A 21,934-nucleotide genomic window follows, 5' to 3' on the forward strand; every position below is an offset into this window, starting at 1 on the left:
TGGGGTGGGGGGGGGGGGGTGTTGGTGTTTTGCAGGGGGGTTGGGGTTTTTTTTTTCTTCCCTTAGTTAAATTGATACCGATTCATGTTTGTGGGATATTTTTCAGTAAACATTAAGCTATAGCAGATGATGGTCTTTATTACCCATTCTTCCTGACAAGTGACACTAAGATAGAAATCAATGGTTTCCTGTAGCAAACTGGAGTGTTTGAAAATGGAGAGATTTGTCCTATTGCTTTCCATTGTGAATTACTGAAGATTTCTTCAAATTCCTCCCCATCTGAGAGCATGATAGGCTCCTGTAGCTTTAGGGTGTATTAGGGTATAGAGGATTCATGCTAAATATGTTTTTTGGTACTTCTTTGTTTTCTTCCATTTCTAACCCAGGTATCAGAGCTCTCTCAAGAAACACTCTTTGACACACTGTGCTGTGCTTTTGCTTGTTTTGAGCAAGCCTGGGCTTTGGTAGGCTAGGCACTCCCTACCATTTGGACACATTTTTCTAATATACAAAATTTGAACCCTCATCTCATAAGTAAGATGTAGGTTGCTTAAGCAAATAATTCTTTTTAGTAGGTCACAGCCAGCCAGCCAGATGTACGGATTATTTTGTTTTGTTCCCACAAGAAAGGTTTATTTGGATCTCAGCAGCTCTCTGCCTAGGCAAAACTGGGAAGCTGAGTCTTTGTATGACTATTCTGTCTTCCCCTCCCCAAAATCTATGAATTACATATTTCACTCTCAAGTTTTAAGACAAAAAGGGAGTGGTTGACCTGAAATAAATAAATAGATCCAAGTTTAAAGTTGAATCTGAGGCTTGAATGGCAACAGAATGTTAATAAAAAGATAAAAGTATAATCTGATGTTGGAATACTCAGAAATTCTCAGAGAGGTGCCAGCCTTTGCTGAAATTCATCCATAAAATTTATTCAACACTAAATTCAATGAAGTACTTGCAGACACTTTCTGAAACCCCTTTTTTTTTTTTTTCTTATCCAAGGCAGCATCAGGTGAGCCAAAAGTCCACTCTTCAGGTCTCCTTATCTGCCACTGCATGATCCATTATTTACTGTTCTTTCAGGGTGAAACTTTAAAAGGATTTGAATGGAGTTAAATGTCCAAATCCCATTCAGTTATGTACTTAATCAGATTCTGGGGTTTTTTTTTAGATAAAGGATATCATGTTTCCTTTTTATTCTGCTTATTGACTTCATTGGAAATACTTGGGTCCTTAAGTAATAGGGTCTAACTGCAGAATCTGTTCCCAAATTAATTTTGTGAAATTTTCGTCCATATCCATCTTGGTTTAGTAGGTGGAGATGTTACGTGATTTTAAAACAGAATCAGGTTTTTTTGTGATTGAAGCTGAACATCGCAAAAAAAAAAGGATAACTTCTTGCGTTGCCACTCTTGTCATCTATAGCTGAATATATACATGAAAAGTATTCAGAGGAAATCTTCTGTTGAATGGAATGGCATGAGTTACCAGCGTTACAGATATTGGGTATCTGTTAGTTGCTGCTACATCGTTTGACAAGGAGAGCAGTAGGGTGGCTCACTGGGAGTGATGGCTGTTCCTACGGGAACATCCCTTCCTCCCCGTCTGCAGCCTGGCATCAGTAGAAATGGTCAGCCTGGGCTTTGAAAATGCACAGCTGCATGTGTTAACTGCCCGGGTGTTCCTGGTAATTAGTTTTTTAGTTTATTTTGATTACATGTACAGAAAGATGATATAATATATAAACTGTTGGTAAAGATATATGTTATTTTAATTAAGAGGCTACATACCCTGAGGAGGATCATGCGGAGTTAAGATATTGGTCCTGAAATATTAGAAAGCAGGGAGAGAGGACCTATGACTGCCCTACCCCACCTAACCTGAAAGAAATGCAAACTGTTCTTGTTGCACCTACGTCGAGCCAGAGCTCTCTGTGTGGAGAAGCGGATTCCGCTTCTCTATGTTTTCTTCTGCAATGAACAGTTGGGTTTTCTCCTTGAAAGGCCATGCTCATAGGTTAGCTGTTCCACATCTAGAACTGAGCACTTTTCCCAGCAAAAATGTTAACATTTGACAGAGATTTAACTTGATTTATAGGTTACACCTGCTCTGCCACTCATTCCCGATGAGAGTCTAACAATGCGCAGGGGAAATGCAAGACCAACACAGAGCTGTTGGGCATATTCTCCTGCTCCCCTGCTTGGTTTTGGGGTTGGTTTGGGGGCTTTGTTGGGGGAGCGGGGTATTGGAGAGTGTTGGAGACATAGAAAAGCAGAAGATTTATGGGAAACAGGAATATTTCAAGGTATTTTTGACTCATTTGTGAAGCTGGCTGCCTGAAGAAAAACCCGATTATTTGTCTTTATTCATTTAGTGTTTTGAGAGTTAAGGCAAAAAACATAAAAGGAATAATTTCAGAAAAGAGTTATTTTGCAAATTGAAAATTGGCTGTTTCTTGACTATTGCCTTCAGAGTCACAGGATATAAAGGTAAGGTTTGCAAAGGTTAGTAAAGAAAAAGGGAGATTTGCCCTATGTATGGCTGAGTTCATGTACAAACTAGTATGCTTATTTTGAAGTGCAATGGTACTTAGAAATACGGTAGCCCTAAATTTTCAGCTCAATTTTGCATTAAGACTAACAACTTCAAAGTATTAGTTAGTCCAAGGGTTGAATGGACTGTAAAATGTAAGAAAAATGTCCTTAATGAAGAGCTATAATGTAATTCTTTTTCAGACTGAATTGTTTTTCTGTGTCCTTTTAGGGTATAAAGCCAGCAAGCTTTGAGAAAGTTACTGATCCTGAAATCAAGGAGATAATTGGGGAGTGCATTTGCAAAAATAAAGAAGAAAGGTTTGTTTCAATTAATCAAGTTTTGTATTAAATAATGTGTATGCAGGTGTTTCAAAGTTGTCTGTGGATTTTTGTTCTGGCCTCTGGGTCTCTCCTGTGCAAGAGAAAATGCAGAATGGAACTGCAAATATGAATGATTGCCTGCTTTCCTGCCATGTAATGTCAGGATAATTGAATAAATGCCATCGTTGTGTCTCTCAACCTCTCAGCTTCAAAGAATAAGGTCAGAAAGCATCGTTGTGGACATGTGAGCTAGTGTGTTCTAGCACATTCTGGCATAGCTGTCCGTAAAAATCTCACTCAGGAGGTTCTGTGTGGAGCATCACGTGTGGTGGAGGTCGACCACGAACGTGACGTAGTAGATTCACCACAAGCTGCTGTAGCAGATTCCATTACTCATTAGCTTCTGGATATGGAGACAAATTGTGCCTAGTTTCCAGCTTTGGTTTTAAAACCTAATCTTCTTATGCTGGCCTCTCCTAAATGAGTGTGTCTACTGTTCAGTATTTCATAACTTTCACAAATAGAGTTTTTAGGGACCTCAACTGACTACCTAGAGGGAACCTCTTTTCTTAGTACTCTTTAGGCTCAGATACTCAAGGAAAGTTGAGCAAAGCTATAATCTGCATTTCTGTACATACTTATGGTGTAGGAATATAGCTGACGCTTTGTGAAATAGGAAACGTCATTTTTTCAGCAGTCCTCAGTAACACGGGAAATACTGTGTCTTTTTGCTAAGACGACAAATTTGTTATGGATGAACACCAAACATACTGTAAATGTTTTCACCTTCAACAGCCGTTTCTTGTCACAAACCTCTTGCAGCATTTGAATATTCTTTATATCCATTGCAGATACGAAATTAAAGATTTATTAAGCCATGCCTTTTTTGCTGAAGATACTGGGGTAAGAGTGGAACTTGCAGAAGAAGACCATGGTAGGAAATCCTCTATTGCCTTAAGACTCTGGGTAGAAGATCCTAAGAAACTGAAAGGAAAACCCAAAGATAATGGAGCCATTGAGTTTACTTTTGATCTGGAGAAGGAAACTCCTGATGATGTTGCACAAGAAATGGTAAAATAAACTTCTCCTGACAAAAATGTATATATATAAAGTAGTGCATAAATATCAAAGGACAGCAGGAACGAGTCTGGTAAAGGTCCTTCCACTTAAACTGTTCCAGGTGTCTAGTTTAAACAGTTTGCATTGATTTTAGAATGAATGCTGCAAGAAGGGGGTAAATGGGGAAGAACTAAGAACTGAAAACTATTGTTTACCAAGTATGAAAACAGATTCATGAAGTGGCATTTCAAATAGCTTAGGAACCATAGAGGTCTTTTCTACTTTTATATTTTGGAAACTCTTCTGCCAATTTCTGTTAGCTGTTGAATGTCTTTAAATTTGTTTGGAATCTGTTTAGTTTCAGACAGCAGCTTGAAATAAATTAGAAGAGTTCAAAAGTTCAATCACAAAATATTCTGCACTGAATTCTTCAAAACACTTCTTTCCATCTTTTCTGTTGATGTTGCTTAGGAGGAATGTAGATGAGGAAAGTATGTGGTCAGCTACTCTATCACCAAACATAAATAGGAAACTAGATTCAAGCCCACTGCACGGAGTTAGGAATAAGCTTTGGATTTTTTAACAGATAGGTTTAACTTGGTGAATTTCTGTATCTTCATAACTTACGGGGTTTTGTTAGGAAAACTATTCTGTGTTCCAGTTTCACTATATAGTCCTTGAACTCATATTTTAATGATGTCTTCGCTGCAGTTGTTTAGGTTTTCTAACGTCATGGAGACAGAATCAGTAAGCACCGAGTGAAGGGTCTGAATTTTCGTGCGCTTGCAGAAGTGTTCCTATTATAATCTAAATCCCAAGGGATCCCATTTAATGATGTTGTCATCACCACTCCTGTTCTTCTTAGGAGACACTCATTTTGGTAATGTTGCCTTACTGTGCTTGGACTCATCACCAGATACTCCAAATTTAGTGGGAGAAATTCAGGCTCCTCTGTCTTCTTGTCATTAGTTTGCAGTAGGTCCAATATTTTTCGAGCAATGTATTGTTACAGAGCTCATTTCATTTAAAAGTTGCTCTGATACAGTTACTTGCTGTTATATTTTGCTTTTAAATATTCATGGAAATATTTGGAATTTTGAACTTCTGTAGGTTACTTGGCCCATAGTTGTGATACTTTGTTTTGAAGAGGAAATAATTCTTGTAAAAAGTGTATTTAAAAGGATCACTACCAAACTACTGTGATACTATACCCTTTCCCAAATAACTTTAAAACCTGTGTTTTACTATTACATTAACAGTTACCTAAGTGACTGCATATGAAATGCTTTCAAACTTGAGTCTGTTGGGGGGTTGGGCAAAGGGGGACATTCATTCCTAAATGTCTTTTTCTAGCCCTTATGAATTGTGGAACACCAAAGCCATGTGCTTTCATCAATTTGTGTTGGTTTATGTGCTGTGGAAGAGAAGAATGCAGGAGACCTTTTGAGTACAGGGAATTATTTATCATTATCGATGGGTTTGCAGTAGTCAGGCATTGCAGCCTGTCCAAACGAGGTGGGCAAAAGGAACTTGAAACGTTCTGGTGGGTTTGCAACCTGGAGTTACCTTTCCCAACCAGCGGGTACTGTAAAATAGCATGTCTTCATTAAACTTTAACCATTCTTTATATAGTGATGTAGGAATAAGAACTGTTTAAAAAAAATTGTTATTGTGGCAGGTTTTCAGTGCCTTCCCATTAAGCTTTGTCATGAAGAATCTACTGGGCACGTTAGTACCGTACAAGGTTCTCTGGACCTATGTGGTGGTTCTCTCGAGTAACTCCCTTCTGTCGTTAGCATTTGCTGGATCATCGGTTCAGGAATGTCAGTAAGGTCTGAGGGCATAGGCAGTGGAAAATACCCATATCCATCTGCAGCAGTATTTTAAGCTGCTTTGCAGCTATTAATTTTAAACAGCAAAAATCTAAGCTGTAAAACTGTCTCATGTTTGGGCAAGAGCAAAGAAGGAAAACTTCTAGATTTCCTCCATGTATATAAGCGCTTCCAAATCTGTAGAATATGCATGTTAAGAATCTAGGGAGAGCAGACGAATCTCTGGTGGGTCGTTATTAAACTAAAATCCATACCCTGTGCTGTAGGAGATTATGCAAACAAATAGAACAAAGATGAATTTCCATTTTATCTGTTGAGCAGTTGAATTCTGGGAAAGTCTGGTCCCCTTTTCAGTTAAATGTGAACAGTCTGCATTTGACTCGATAGGCTTTTTCTTTATAAAAAGTCAATCAGTACTGACTGACATTACCATTTAAGAGAAGTTAATTTGGGACAAAATTCTGTTAACATCTTTTCCTTCATGACTTGTGATATCAAGCACAGCAATTTGGGACACTGTGTATACTGGAAAGGTTAAGGCAATAAATTCTGATTTAGGGGTAGTATGGTTTACTCCAGTTGCATTCCTCAGAGAACACTTTTCAAAGGTGGTTTTTTCCTCTTTTGACTATTCTGTTAGTCTTTCCAAACAAACCAAAAAAAAAAGGGAACCTATCTGCAGTTAAACTTGCTCTCTTCTTCTCAATGGATGTTAACTGGTGAACAAATTGACCCAATATATATTCATGTCTTAGAAATACATATTATTGTTTTAAAATGCATTACGGATAGAATTTTTCTTCAGAAAAGCCCCCATCAAGCTCCTGAGTTCCTGTTCCTGTGAGGAATAAATTTGTAATTCATGTTATTTCAAACTGTTGTTTTCTCTGTTAGGAAGAGATTCGAGTAATACGTGTGTGTGCACACGTGTGCGTGCACGTCCATGCACACATAATCTTGCTAAGTTTGTGCCTCCTCTGTAGATTGACTCTGGATTTTTTCATGAAAATGATCTCAAGATAGTTGCGAAGTCAATACGTGACAGAGTAGCGTTAATACTATGGAGAAGAGAGAGAATTTGGCCTAGGATGCAGTCAGAGGAACGTCGGGACTCGGAATGTCTGGAGAAGTTGAAGACGCCGCATGCACAGCAGGTCCAGGTCACCTACCTTTCTCACACTGGTCACCATGTCCTCTCGGAGTCGGAGGAGCCTGAGGCGGACCAGCATCCCTTTCAGCAAAACCTGCCCACCAGCGTCACGTCTGTTGCATGTAAGTCTCATGTTGGTTTTGTGAGCACACAGTGATGAATGTCAGAGGGTAAATAATAATATAGTATAATATAATCTGAGCTCAGCAGTGAGATGAGCTGCTGTGCATGTTTTTGCACAGTAGGTCAAAGAACACAAGTGTCTCAGATGCATAACAATTTTGAAAGAAATAAAGCTTCAAGAAAAATTGAAAATAGAGATAGCTCCTCCTTCAGTAGCAATAAATGCAGGAAACATAATATATTTGTAAATGGAAAAGCAAGCAGACCTGCTGCTAGACACAAAAAATACGTGTTTTCTGTGCCAGGTGGTGGGATCAACACTAAGTTTGTGTGAAACACAATTTCAGAGCCTGCAGAAGTTGAATTGGCACCAAAGTGGTCAGAGCAACTGGTGGCTTATTCAAATGATGTTGGCAATGTGGAGATGTTTATTCAAAAGCAGACCTTGCTGAAACCAAAGTGCTGCAGTTTCTTGTGTTTTGCGAGTCAAGTCTTGATGGCTTGTGTGAAGTTTTTTGTGAAATTTGTGCAAAGGTCTACAACAGGAAAAAAAAAAAATCCATCTCTGAATGTTACATGATGTAATTCAAGATTTCCCTGTTTCGTGGGAAATATCAACTGTGGTTCGGTCACACACACTGAGAGCACCAGACCCTGTGGGTTGACACTGCAGTTGTTACTGGGGTCCTTAGGTCGTGATGCAGGTGCTCTCTCTGTTCCTCCAGGCTCTCGATTTTGTCCTGACCTCATGGCATTGAAGCAAGGGGGTTGTTTGATCTTCGTTATGGCAGGGCAGAGTAGGTGGTTGCTCTTGTTTGTCCAGGCCCTGCTAGCTACAAGCCGATGATGTGCCAACTCTTTACATTCAGCTGGGGGCTGATTCAAGAGTGATCGCTGGGCTATTTCAAGGCAGCTGGATTTATGTCTCCTATTTTAATTTCAAGCACTGATTTTAGTCTATCTCTGAATAAGAAACTACCTGTCTTTGCTTGCAGAGCTTGTTGTTTCTTTGTTTTATTTCTGAGCATCAGACTTCTCTCCAGCAAACAGCAAGGCATGAGGAAGTAGTGGTTTTATTTCCCTAAAGTAACATATCCCTGTCTCTGTCCCCTAAAATCAACCTTTGTTACCAAGTCAAGCTCTGGTCTTGAAATCTTATCTATACTTTTAGACATCTTGAAGGAAATGTTGCCAGATATTTTTAGCTGGGAAGATTTGAAATTTTATGGGAGTGCCTTTTTTTTCTAGCCAGTTTTTCTGATAAAATCTGATATATGTATTTTGCTACTAAACCATTATCATAATGTTTCTGTTTTACTGTTCTGGACTTTTATATAAGCATATTTAAATTAAAGATGTATTATCTTTAGCAAAGAGACAGCTGCTGCTTTAATTCATGTATTGTATAAATTGCTATACAGAAGCCTGCTTTGAATACTAAAATAACCAAGCATGCCTCTAGAAGAAAACAAACCTTTACAAGATATGAGAAATGGCCATATTTGCATAACACTTAGAATACTGCAGTATTTACAAAGCTTTTTTTATGAACCTAAATTGATCTAATTTCATTTTTTTGGATCATATACTTACTTAATGCTATCTAATTCCTTTGAGAAACACCGTCATTATGACTCTCTTCATTTCCAATGGTACGATGAGGCTACTTGTGCTTCCCATGGTTCTCTTGGACATGAGTTGGCAGAATTTTATACTAAATATAAACCCCACAGTTTGTTTCCTACTCCTCCTCAACTTTTAACCAATACTTGGTATTATTTGACAATTCACTATCAGATGTCTTCGAACGTTTTCTTAGTGATGTTAGCCTTAAGACCTCTATAAATTAGTGTTCTACTAATTCATATAATCTGAGGTCAAATATAAAAACCTAAATTAATAACTTAATGTGTGTAATGCATGTTGTTCTGTAAAAATCTGAGACTGACTCACAGCTTTTACTTTAGCACTCTACCATCATACTCTTTCTTTTTTTTTTTTCCCCCCTCCTTTGAGGTCTTGAATAATCGTTTGTAATAAAATGGAAGTGTATATGTGGCACAAATCCCTGCCTTCTCTAGAGTAGGGCCATGTTGATTCTTTTTAGAAATGAGCTGAATAAATATAGAGGGGAGTTCAGTTTTGCAAAAAAACAGTTGGGAGAATAGTTTGCGAGTACTGAGGAGAATGTCATCTCAGGTGCTATTAAAAAATAATTTGTTATTTAAAAGCCAAATAAGTAAAACCTTATTTGGAATATGGAAAAAAGAGAAGATGGAATGTGTCAGAAAAAGAAATAGCATTTAAACTTAACTGTAATTCAAGCTGGTTTTTTGTAACTGTTTACAGTTTTCTTTCAGTTTTGAATTTTAAATCTCTGTTACAAGCTCTTTGTCTTTTGGGTACTTACAACTACAGTCTTGATTGTCTCATTTCATTTCTCAGCTGAAGAAAACAGTAGCTTATGCTCAAGAAGAACTGGGTACCTGTACTTTACAGGCTTCAAAATTTGTGAAAAGGCATTTTTAAATCAGTAATACTCAATGGTACAGTTTTATTTCCATTGGACAAAACATATGATACTTGCCCAGTACCTGTAGCTGTGCAATTCTGCAGGTAGCTGGACAAACACTCTGCATGAGAAACTCTGACAGAGCTCTAAATGGTACTCCTAAATCACTGCAGACCTGCAAATTTTTTGTTATCTGTTCTTCATCTTGAGATATTGCTACATACTCAAGTAGGGTATGAGTTGCGGAACTAATAATGCATACAATATAAAGAAATTTGTAATTTTCAGTGCTGCTAATAAAAGATGTTGTCAAAGTCAGTGCATTTCTGGGAGATCTGACCCTAAAAGACTCTATGATCTGCTATGAACGTTACAATTGGGGTTTCCTTTCATCCTACAAAATCTATAAACATCTGCAATTCTTAATGTCAACCTTATGCCCTTTAAAGGAAATATCAATGTGCCTAAAATACCATCATGCAGAGAAATCCGTGGGGATGGTTTTTGGCTTAAGAGAAGCAGTGTGTGCCTTTTGTGGAAAATAACATTTGTGTTGTATAATTTATTTATATAATGGAAAGGACTAGGTTAGTAAAAATGCTAATTACATAAGCCAGTGTTGACCTTGCTCTAAAATCATTACTTGAATGTTTGGAGTTGTTGAGCTTCTAATAAAAAAATGCTGTTCTTTCAGCCGACAGCACATTTGACAGTGGCCAGGGGTCCACTGTTTATTCAGACTCCCAAAGCAGCCAGCAAAGTGTCATCTACTCGTCTCTGCCTGATCCAGTCCCTCCTGCTATCCAGCGGGTGTACAGCCCACCTCTGAGCGAGAGCCAGGCTGTGCCCCATAGCCTTCAGCAGCTGGGGCACTACCAGCAGCCCTCAGGAGTAAGTCTAAAGCGTTTCGAAATAATTTTGTATCCCAGATCATACTTAATGGCTCATTTATACTCTTGTTTTCAGCACGTACGGATTCCAGGGCTTGCTTTATATATTCCTCAGTCACCTCTATCGATGGTGACTCGCTTAGTAATACGTTTCTAGTTGATCTGAAACATGCGCTTAGATGGTGTATGGCTAGCTAGATTTGCCATTCTGAAGAAGTGCTTCACTGGCAGCTGTCATACTTTCAGTAAAAAAGCTTCTTATCAGTCCATTGTTGCTGAACTACATTAGTAGCTTTGCAATTATTGGTTTTAAACTCATGCATGTAGTTGAGAACTCTTCTGTTTGTTTTTGTTCGCTGTTAGTATAGCCACACATTATTATTCCTTTGTTTGTTCAAGACTCTTTTGGGTCTGATGTTTCTTCCAGCTGTGACAAAGGTCACGCATCCAGTCCCTGCCTTTCTGGCTCTGGGTTTGGATTTAATCTTGCACAGAGTCAGCGATGTATATCCATTACTGAGGCTCCAAAATCAGGTGCTGGTAGCCCAGTCAGACGTTCACACTTGCTCCCGTTTTTGTGCCGTTATGACCTTGACCAAAAGCAATTAATGGAACTACTGGTGCAAGAACAAACATATGCAAGCGAACATAAATCTTCAGGTGCTTCCAGTGAGAGGTACAACACGAACTTCAGAAGCTGTGGCAGCACGGTGTTCCAGCTCCAGCTTGCACCCAGCCCACAGGACAGGCAGCGCTCACGCTGCTTTTCGCCGCCACAGCGACCCTGTCGTGGCTTTGACTCCAAAACCAACGTCCTTTCCCCAAGACCTGGGTGAAGAAGACACGTATGGGCAGACTAGAGAGGAGGTGGCAGGCTCGTCATCGCTTCTGGTGGCACTGGGGACCTCTGCAAACCCTACAGAGCTAAGGCTTCCTCAGCAGTCTCATCAGACATGCCTAGCCTCCTTATTTCAGTCTGGCCAAAATCAAAACGCATCAGAAGTCCTGATGCTTGTTGAAAGTGCTCGCTCCCCAGGTGGCCAGCTCCCAGAAAACTTGGTGTCTCAACCTCTTCCCTAAACAAGCAGGCCATGCGGCAGAAGTTTAGACCTGCCTCTGTTACATGAATCTTTACAATACATAATTAGCCAAAAGACCGGTACTTCTCCCATGAGATCTGCAAGAGTTACAGAAAACATTTTGCCTTCTGAACCCTCCGATGGCAGAGAAGCCAACGTGCCTGGATGGTCCCATCCCTGTTGTAAAGTCTGCGCTGGCAGAACACCGCTGGCAGAGAGCAAGCTGGTCACTGCAGCTACCCCGAGCAGTGGAAGCAACCTGCCTAGTAAAAATGACAGTGATGATGTGGTAGGATAATTTTTTTTGTTTCATCCTATTTGACTTCAGAGAAGAAAAAATAAAATCCAGGACCAACGGTTTTTTCCTGCTCGATCCAGATTTACCCTGTGTACTTGGGAAGCACATCATTTTCCCTGGTTTTACCTTGTATTTTCCAAAATGCCTGCAAGAAATTAGGAACTGTATTTTGTGAATGCATTGAAACATGACTCCATTTACCTGAAGGAAAAAAATTCATCCTTGGCATCTGTAGCCAGCTCCCTCCACTGTGGAAACCACCTTTCCTATGTGCATACGTCTCCTGGGATACATCCTTCCTCGTTTCTTGTTCACCTGAAGCACTAACTAATTTTTTTTTTTATTAAATTGAGCTGTACAGCATACTCTTTTAGAGCAGACTCATTCTTTCCATTGATAGGTTTCAGTAACTTTAACCTAAATGCATTACTTCTTTTTTGTGATTGAGGGTTTGGAAAGATCATAACCTTTTATTCATGAGCAAAATATTTCTCATAGGTTTTTATTTTCTGATGGGGTTTCCATAGTTTTTTCTTCCTGCAATAACTTGGGTAAAAAGTTCCAAGGTTTGAAAATCTCAGCACAGGAAACAAAAGTCTGACTCAAAACCTTCCATTTTCCAAGGAAAAAAAAAAAATTCACTATTTATCTGGGAGATTATTTACCAAGATAATAAGCACATAACTGGAGCTGTATTAGTTTGGGGTTTTCTTTAGGCTTATGAGCCTCAGTCTGACATTCTGTTTATTTTTAATTTATCTACTTTGTTTGAGCTGAAGTTTTAGAGAACTGCTGCTGTTACAAACCTTATCTGAATTTCCCCCTTTTTTTTTGTTTCCACTTCCCCTGTGGTTTTCATTTGGTTCTCATATCTCTATATGTTTTCTTAGCATCTGTTTCAAGTAAATTACCTGCTTTTTTGGAAGATAAAGATTCTTTATGAAATTATAAAAATCTCTGTAAAGATAAATTTCTGTTTCACCCACTTAACACCTTGTTGTTGCTGTTGGTATATTCTCAGTCACTGTGTATGCGCTTTCAGTAGTTTTACTGCTCTGCACGCTTGCTTCCAGAAAGAAATGCAATGCAGTTTGTTGTTTTATTTGGAATTTTCTGACTTTTTCCCACATTTTTAGATTAAATAACTTTCCATTCCTTGCAGATAATTTTTCTTTTTTTTTGATTTCCCCCCCTCTGTTTTGAACCAAGTACCGAGTAGACTGTTTACTTGCAATTCTTTTCTTGATGAAGAGTCGCAGAGGCTCTTAACGCGCGGGTTGCTCTCCTCTAAAGCAGTGCTCTCCCTCCCGCAGCCTGGCCTCCCCGCGGTTCAGGCTGCGCCGGCGGTGGTCTCCCAGCGGCCCCAGCACTACCAGGAGCCGGCCATGCCATTCCCCGTCGTCCAGCCCACCACCGTCTCCTCCCTGCAGCTGGGGCAGCCGCAGCCGGCGCTGGCCGGCCAACAGGTGAGAGCTCAGCTGCTGCCGAAAAGCGCTTTTCTCCTCCCGTTCCTTGCCCGTGCTCTGCTCCAACCCATGCCCGTAGCAAGTTTGGGGCATTTGAAACTGCTGAACTGCCACCTGAGAGACTTAGGGATGGGGCAGAGGTTGTTGGGTTTAAGGCATGGAAGAGCAACGAGCTTGAGGACAACTGTTGGGTGGTACCTTGGAACATCTCAATGCAGTTTGGAATTCTCTTCCGTTGCGGCTTAACAGCATCGGCTTGAAACCTTGCATTGATTTCAGTGTACTATCCTTAAATATCAAATAGTTTTTTATTAATTTTGCGTTATTATTTGGCACCTCCTTTCTAAACGGTTAGAAAGAGACTCTGTTGCCTGGTGTCAGTTGTCTCCGAATCCTCAGTGATGCTGCTTTTTGAGTTGTGCACGCGTGTTAAATATAGCTCAGTATAGGCACCCAGCCAGTAGCTTTATCTTCCAAGGGAAGAGTCTGTCTCTCTCTGAATTGTCTCCAGATAGTAATTCTTTGTGCATTTTGAGTTATCGAATTCCCCCCAAACCTGTGTCCCTTAAAGGTATTTACAGAACAGCTCTCAAGCAGCAGAGGGGCGGCTGCGAAGGCTGCGATCGCCTCCTTGTGCAGAGGAGGAGGCAGCCTGGGGGGAATGTAGCCACGGACCTGTACGCGTGGTAATTCGTGGCTCTTTTCTGTCATTCTACTGAAAGCTTGGCTTCCTTCGGAAGAAACTGTTGACGGGGCTGGGGAGTGTCTGTATACTTTGTGACTGGCATGTATCATACTCCTCCAAACTTCTTTAGTTATCAACGTTTCTCTCACAGATTGCCCCCCCCCCCCCTTTTTTTTTTAACATGCCCTGTTCTTCTGAAAGTATCAGTATGGGAACAATGTAATTTGGTCTCATTGAAAACCATATGCTTATGTGAAGTTTTGTCATATATCGGGGTTTTTTTCTAATGGGCAGGGATATTCTCATGGTTCTCTCCGCCAAAAAATTTTACACTTATGCAAATTTAGGACCTCATCAGTTGCACAGATCTGTCTAGTGGCCTTTGGAGCTTTATGATGACAGTTCAAAATCTGTTATTTGTTTTCCCCCGTGAGTAAATGCTGGTTTGGAATAGGATATTTGCCCAACTTGCTCAATTTTTCACATGCCCTTTCCTCACAGTGTTGCTGTCTCTTGAAGTAATTCTATCCCTGATAGTAAAAGGATTTAGTAACTAGCCTGTCTTTGTTTTCTGATCTTGCTGGGAAGCCCTAAAACAGACTGACGTTTTACAATATTATTATTACAGAAATAGGTAAAATGATAAAGCTTCTGTGCAGAACTTCCCAGAGCACCTGTGTGCCTCAGAGACAGAAGTGGGTCTGGTGTTCCCAGTCTCCAGCATGATGCCATGAGCAGGAGAGATCTGCAGTCTTTTGTACATGAATGGTAGGGCAGGTCAACGAAAGAATGGGAAATGGGGGTGAGAAAATTCATCTGTCTAACAGAATGAAATGTGTTGATCTTGTATGAATATACACTGACGGGTCAGACACATGGGATCAATGTTGCATCTCCTCTTTTTTTTTTTCCCCCCCAATTTGGTTATCTGTGCATTTATAGTGTTAAGGTTATAACGAGGCAAAGTTAGCGTGATTCATTTGGATATTTTCCCCTCCCTACGCCTTGTGCAATTCACAAGCGTTTCGTAAAACACAAATTCAATTTGAAATGGAGGCTTTCGGCTGCTTAGTTCCACAAGCGCAGTCCTTCTGCTTTTCATGCAGTGTCCTCTCAGGTTGAAGGTGGGTCGAACAGCCTGTGTCCGCGTGCTCAATCTGCCGTTATCTGCGGGCAGCCTGTCTGAGCTGCAGATTAACCTGGCCAGGGACGCCGCGATACCTGAGCTGGCTTTGGGTGCTGGCAGGGGCGATCGGCTCCAGCCCGGCACCGTGCGCGTGTGGCTGTCCCGCTCCTGAGGTCGGGCTGGGCCAGGCAGGAACTTCCCGTGTTGCAGAGCTCACGCTGTGGGACGAGTGGGGTCCGTCCCCCCATCTCGCTGGTGTGCTCTGTCTCCGCAGCAGTACCAGCCCAGCTCCTGCTGAGCCCTTGTTTGCATCGGCGCTGCCGTTCCCTTGAGTTTGGGATTTTAATTGGGTGAACGCCCCTGCTTTCCCAAAAGCTGGAATGGCAGAAACTGCAATACAGAGCCATGTCATTGGTTTTTTTTCTTGAATGTGGCAAGCTGAATACAGAGGCAGGATTGATAAATGCTGCAGGAGCTGAGCTGGTGCTGTGCAGAGTTCCTCAGTGCCGTCTCCAGCACGTCTTGCACTGCATGTGGCATTCCGTGCCTTCAGCCCCAGACACTCCATACCAGCCGCCAAATGCTCTTTTGTTCACCGATGCTTGTATTGGAAACTTACCAGTCGTGGTTGAGTTCTAGCTGTTTAAGGGTGCATGGCATCTTGCTTCCTTGATGCATCCTCTACAGTTTTATTGTATTAATACCCAAAAACTGGTTGAAGAATCCTGCCACTAAAAAAGCGCAGAGCAAAATATTCTGATGCTGATTTATGGTGGAAGTGGCGAAGATGAAAGATAAAAATGCTTGGCTGTTCATTTTAAAGTTACCTTTTGACCATCAGGCGTGGTGTTAGGTTCTATGGGCTGCAGAGCCCAGGTGAAGCAATCAGTCTTGTCGTCCCAAGGTGGTCAATCCAGAGCCAAGCCGGTGCCTCAGTGCCATGCTTCTGAAATAGAAGATGTTTTTTAAAGTACTTTCAGCATTAATTAGAGGGACTGAAGAAGGAGGTACCCGCTAGCATGGAAAATGTGAAAGTTTGTTACTGATTCTTTTCAGCTTTAATGCAGCTTTTTATTTCTGTTCTACTGTATAAAATCTGGCAGGCCAGTGGAGCACTGTTTTCCCTGGAAGGGTAAACCTGCTTTTTTGGCTGCCACATTGTTACTACAGCACCTCAGAAATAACTGGGATCCAGCTTTTACTATAATTATTGTGTTTTATTCATGTCTCAGATAATAAGTGTTGTATATTTCAATGTCTGCTACATTATGTAGTCAGCTTTTGAATGCCAAGATTAGCTGGGTATAATCTGCATAGTAGGAATCTTTGAAGTTAGTAGGTGGGGATTTTACAGGGCCAACTAGAACAATCTCTGGGATTTAAAGAGTCTGAGTCATTACAAATAACCTTTCCAAGACAGTTAGAACTTGTCTTTTCAGGTAATGTATCTTGCATTTAAATGTGTTTTAAACATAGGCTCTTGTACAGTGTTTAAATTAGGAGCGCCCTTCTCTTCTATAAACCGTCCCTACTCCGAGTGGCAGTTCTGTTCCAACTGTGTGGCTTGAACTGGAGAGAGTAGCAGGTGGCTGCGTCCAGTGAACTGGTTCTTTCGTAATATTCAGGCTATAACATTTTTTATTCTTCTTTTCTTTCCTAGCAGCAACCCATATCCCAGCAAGCTTCTCTGCAGCAGGTGCTTGCCAGCCAGCCCGTTTGCCCAATCCAGCCTGCAACCCATCTGTTACCCCAGTATCAACCCCAGACCTCTCAGGTGGCAGCTAGCAGTACACCACTAAAACCCCTTCAGATTTCAGCTGTGCCACAGCTTCCACCGGTGGCCCCCTCCCAGGTAATATCTTTGAAAACTGTGTGAATACATCACTTTGAGTAAAGCTTTCCAGCTAATAATTAACATGATTTGCAGTTTTTGTGTGGCTATTTTGAATGCATGCTGATTTAATTAGTCCATAAGAGTATAGCTTTTTCCTAATTCCTGTATATTTCTTTACTATTTGTCTTTGGTGAAGCAAAAATCTCCTTTGTGAGTAATCCTGTGTCATGCCTAGAGAATCCAGTTAATGGCAGTTACAAAATTGCAATAACTGCATTTCTGCTTTTTTGTTGTTGTTGTTTTTTGGGGTTTGGGGTTTTTTTGCACCTTCCCCTCTGGCATACTCTCTTCCCCATCCCTGGCTTAAGAGCATGAGAAGTTGCCCATTTTTTTTCTTTTTCTGAGCTCCTGACTTCACCACTTTCCCCACCCCCCTCCCGCCCCCCCTCCCTAGCTCTCAGCCCTGTTTCTGTTTTCAGTACCAGGGACGGACCCTTTCCTTGGCCTGGAAGGGTTTGTTGGTGCTGTTAGCATGTTTGCTAGTGACAGCCACCGTGATGTGAAGCAGCTTGCGCCGAAGGGAAGAAGCAAGCTGCTTCCACGATGAAAGGGTAGTTACGGTCTGCTATGTCACTGGGAGTTTTGATTGCAAAAACCCTTTTATGGGATCTTCCGTGCTGCCTGGGTTGCAGCCAGCCTGTTTAGAGACAAGGGTTTTAAATTGTCTTACCGAATTTTGCATGACAGAGTTTTGCATTTTGCCTGGTCCAATTCCTTTTCATTTCTGTTAAAATGAAAGCAACTTTTAATTAGTATGTTGCTTGAGGGCTTCAAGCTAGCGTTAGAAATAGTCCTAAGCTTCTAAGGTATGAAGACGTCCCCCCCGAAAGGAAATTTTTTTCTTTTACTAATGATTTAAGCGTAAATCAGAGTTTATTGCTGTTTATAAACCTCAGGAAATGAATGGAAGTGATTAACAAACAGACATAATTATCATCATGGCGCAGGTGATTTCTACGTACTTGTATGGCAAATGAAACTACTTTGTACCATCAGTGAAAGCACTTGCAATTTATGTGATATTATATTTTTTTCAGATTCCTCAGTTTCCTGTCATTCCTGCAATTACTCCTCTGGCAGGACTTGACAGCCTTCCTCCAAACCTCTCTGATATGCCTGCTGCAAACGTGCCCCCCATACCTGCTCCTTCTCAGTATTTTGCTCCAGCCGTGATTTTACCCAGCCTCCCCATGAACCCCACTCTGCCTATGGCACCAAACTCCCCTGCCCTCCCCATGCAGGCAGTCAATCTTCCTCATACCACCGTGGCTTCTTTGGTCTTGCCCTGCCAAACGATAGTGCCAAATATGTCGGCTGCTACGATACCGCTGCTTGCCGTGGCTCCGCCGGGAGTGCCAGCGTTGCCACCGCATCACGGGGTGCCCCAGCTCCCCCAGCAGCAGATGTACCAGACCACCTTCCAGCAGATCATTCAGAGCGAAGCGCCCTCTCCCCATCACGCGCAGAGCACGCAAGCAGTGTCCCAGCCGCAGCAGCCTCCTCCTCCTCCTCCTCAGTCGCTTCAGCCAAGCGTAATTCATCCTCCAGAACAGACTCTGGCCGCGCCTGGGGCTGGCCACCAGGTAATCAACCCACCGGGCGCGGGGCCGGTCGCTGCTGGACCGGAGGGTGGTTCCCGAACGCAGGCGTTCCCGGGGCTCGCTCCGGTGTAGACACACAGCAGGGAGGTTTTCTTGACCTTGCTCTTAGGACGTTTTGTTAACTTCTTGTCCTCGGTCCTGGAGGTGGTTGCTGGAGCTGTGAGGTCAGGTGGAGCGGGTGAGGTCTTAATCCAGGGACAGGTGGATATCAAGGATATAGGGAATAAGCTAAGGGGCTTTGGGAAGCGAGCTGACAAGAGCGCTTCTTGAATTCCCTCTTCCTTCTCCCGTCTCAAATACGAAGGAAGCGTGAGCTGTCGTTCCGCTGCGGCAGGAGAGCCGGCAGCCGCCCAGCCTCGCTGGTGCCTTCGCGCCAGGCTGCGCACGACGCGTAGGCTGTTGTACGCTCGTGGCAAAATATGGGTGAGCTGGTAGGAGTGATAGAGTTGTTTTGATGTAGAACTGCTTTAAAACAGTAAAGGGAAATGGCCGTTCGATAATGACTCCAGAAAACTGTGTGGAAGAGGTCTATCAGACAAGAACGGATTCTAGCTGCCGACCCTTTCCCCCTTAAAAGAAATGAAGCATACAATGGAGCTTCCAATATTAGCAGTATTTACAAGAGAACTGGTTCAGGACTTGTTGACAGAGTCTGTAAATACTTCTATTGCCACATCCGTGATATGACAACATGAAATGCATCCTGACCCAAGCAGGAGAGCGTGCTAAATCTGTTAATAATAGCATTCTTGAAAATCTGTGTTCTACTATATCACTTTGCTGTAACATATTGATTAAAATTCATAACATCCCATTTCAACCTGCCGTATCATGGCATCTTCAAAGCAGTACATCATTTTAAAATTTCTCTCTTCAGCCGTATTTCTGGTACAGAAATACAGTTTGTGAAAATGTAGGCAACACGGAGCCCGAGACAGTTACCGCTGAGCTCATTAGCCATAATGTTTCCAATGGCTTTAGAGGGAATTGCATCAGGCTCATTACGCACAGCAAGCATGGCAAACACCAAAACTGGAGAACTGATGATAATCCCAAACCGCCCTGACACAGTGATTATCTATCAAACAGGTGTGGAAGAATTGCACAGTAATATTTTTAGGATAAAAAAATAGCTATTACAAACGAGATGGACAAGTGCAGAGACATTGTTCTGTGTTTTAAAGTACGTTCAATGGAGAGGTATTTCTGTAAATAAAGGCTTTCCAGTGCTGTGCATTTTTGGCAGGTGATGTTTAGCACCTCTTGAGTTCAGTTTTGCCCAGGTAAATTATACATTGAAACATTTTGTGAATTTTTCTAGTTATATAAGATTTTTTTTTTTTAAAAATTCGCTGCTCTTCTGCAATGTGCACCGCAGTTGCTATTCTAACAATCTCCACTTAGGCAGTCTTGTAACCATTATGTGTTGGAAAGCACATTGCGTCCTTATTTTTATCCACATTAGAACCCGGAATAATAATTTCAGCTCATATCCAGAATCTGCAGAGAGCATGCAGTAACGAAATTGTGTGGCCTAGTTCTTGTCTGAGTCTTGATTTTTTTTTATTTTTTTTTTAATCTCCAAATAGTCTAAATCTCTAGGTGGTGATACTTCAAAAAAAAGTAAAAATTAGGCAGAGTTATACCTGGTACTAAAAAGCCTTTTTTCTTCCATATTTTCCTTTCTTTTCTTTTTCCTCTTCCTACAAGCTCCGTCCCCTTGGAAAAATACATAATGTACCTAAAAGGAGAATGTTCTGTTCTTAAATGTACAACTCAAAAGAACTGTTATGCAGAATAACAACATAGTTTCTAAGGTAGTTGGCATCTAATCGCATCGGTCCAGTTCCCACCCACAAAGCGCTTACGCACAGGAGTTATTTTAATGCACTGGAGAAATCCACTGAGATAGATGAAACTTCCTCTGTGTGTGTAACACAAGGAAGCGTTGGCAGGATTGTGGCCTTGGTGCTTAGCATGTCAAGAGTTAAGCTGTGTCTTAAATGTTTAAACTAAACGGAAAACAGTGTGTTCCGTAAGACACTGGTATGTATTCAGTAAAAAAGAGTTAACTGTGTGGTCTATACCAGCTACCGATTCTACATATATAGAGGATTTTTTTAAAAATCCTGATTTAGATTATGGGTGGAGTATATTTTTCTCTGCATGGACGTTGTGGTAGGCTTGTTGAAGACAGAGTAAATTATTCAGGACAATGAATTCATAATCGAAGATTTTAATTTCTTGGCAGAATACGTCTTTGTTTCTACAAATTAAATAGTGCTTAAGCAATACGCACATTGTCATAATTATATATGAAGAACCCTTAGATTTTTTATTTGGTTGTTTCAAAGCAAGTTTAAACTCATTGAGTAACCTTTCCAAGCAGAGACCACACAAATAGTCTCACTGCAGAATTATAATCCTTTCTCTGTGAACTCCGGTGGCTTTAGTACCTTGTCATGTAAGTCACAAGCACTCTAAGCAGAGATTTGTTTTAATAGCTGTCTGTTGTGTTACAGCAGATTACTGGACACACTCAGTATGCTTTGGAAGCTGGAGCCCAGGTGCCCGTGCTGCCTGTGCAACCTTCAATAGTCATGTCACCGCCTTTGCAGTTGCAGCCTGAACTGTTGCCTCCCCGCGTCGCTCCAGAAGGCATTTCACAGATTCATGGCAGCCTTGCTACCGCTAGTCCGCCTGTCCCCATAGATCACGGTCTGCCTCTTCAGCCTTCTGCTCTGCTGCAGCTTCAGCCCGATCTTTCCCAGCCGCTGGGTCAGCAGCTCCCAGCTCCCTGCTCAGCCGTCCAGGCAGTCGCAGAGACATCTCAAGAGGTAGAGACGTTTCCTCTGAAGTAACTCACCAGCCTCACCTTAACCTTCTTACTTACTCCTTGGTGAAATAGTGGGCTTATTTCACAAGGGAGATTATCCCCTCTCACCATATAGAGCCGCTTGTCCAAGATGCTGGCGACGCTGGGTCAGCAAATAATGGGCTATTTCAAATGAAGCTGGAAACTGCATGTTGTACCGTGTGAAATGTCTCCCTGAAGGAATGAGGCAGCAGGACTAAGTACCTCTTTGTCCATAGCTGAGTGCAAACAGAGAGATAGAAATTACTTTAAGTCCTGGGGCGGCGGTGGGGAGGGGGGTGTAAGAAGCTGTTCTGTAGAGTTTCATCCATGTTTTGTCCAGTCTTGTTTTAAATGTCTCAAGCACTTGTGCAACCAGTCATCATCTGCCTTAAGAAACTGCTTCATAATCTGATTCTTCACTATGTAGAAGCTCTTTGTGCTCCTCAGTTTGAGCCTTATTCCCATTTCATTTAGCGTTGTATCCTCCTGCATTACCTGAATTCTAGTCTA

The 21,934-nt window shown here is 41.6% G+C and overlaps 1 protein-coding gene across 1 annotated transcript in view; it reads left to right on the forward strand.

Annotated features, from left to right (window-relative positions):
- The window catches only part of WNK2 (WNK lysine deficient protein kinase 2), a 109,217-nt gene that overhangs the window by 52,569 nt on the left and 34,714 nt on the right, over positions 1-21,934 (forward strand). The window contains 8 exon segments of the mRNA XM_010584467.1: positions 2,761-2,849; positions 3,704-3,923; positions 6,727-7,015; positions 10,223-10,419; positions 13,109-13,261; positions 16,736-16,924; positions 18,004-18,549; positions 21,090-21,404. Coding sequence (XP_010582769.1) covers positions 2,761-2,849; positions 3,704-3,923; positions 6,727-7,015; positions 10,223-10,419; positions 13,109-13,261; positions 16,736-16,924; positions 18,004-18,549; positions 21,090-21,404 — 1,998 coding nt within the window.

This window comes from Haliaeetus leucocephalus, unplaced genomic scaffold, assembly GCF_000737465.1.
Source record: "Haliaeetus leucocephalus isolate CR32 unplaced genomic scaffold, Haliaeetus_leucocephalus-4.0 Scaffold984, whole genome shotgun sequence".
NCBI classification, from domain to species: Eukaryota; Metazoa; Chordata; class Aves; order Accipitriformes; family Accipitridae; genus Haliaeetus; species Haliaeetus leucocephalus.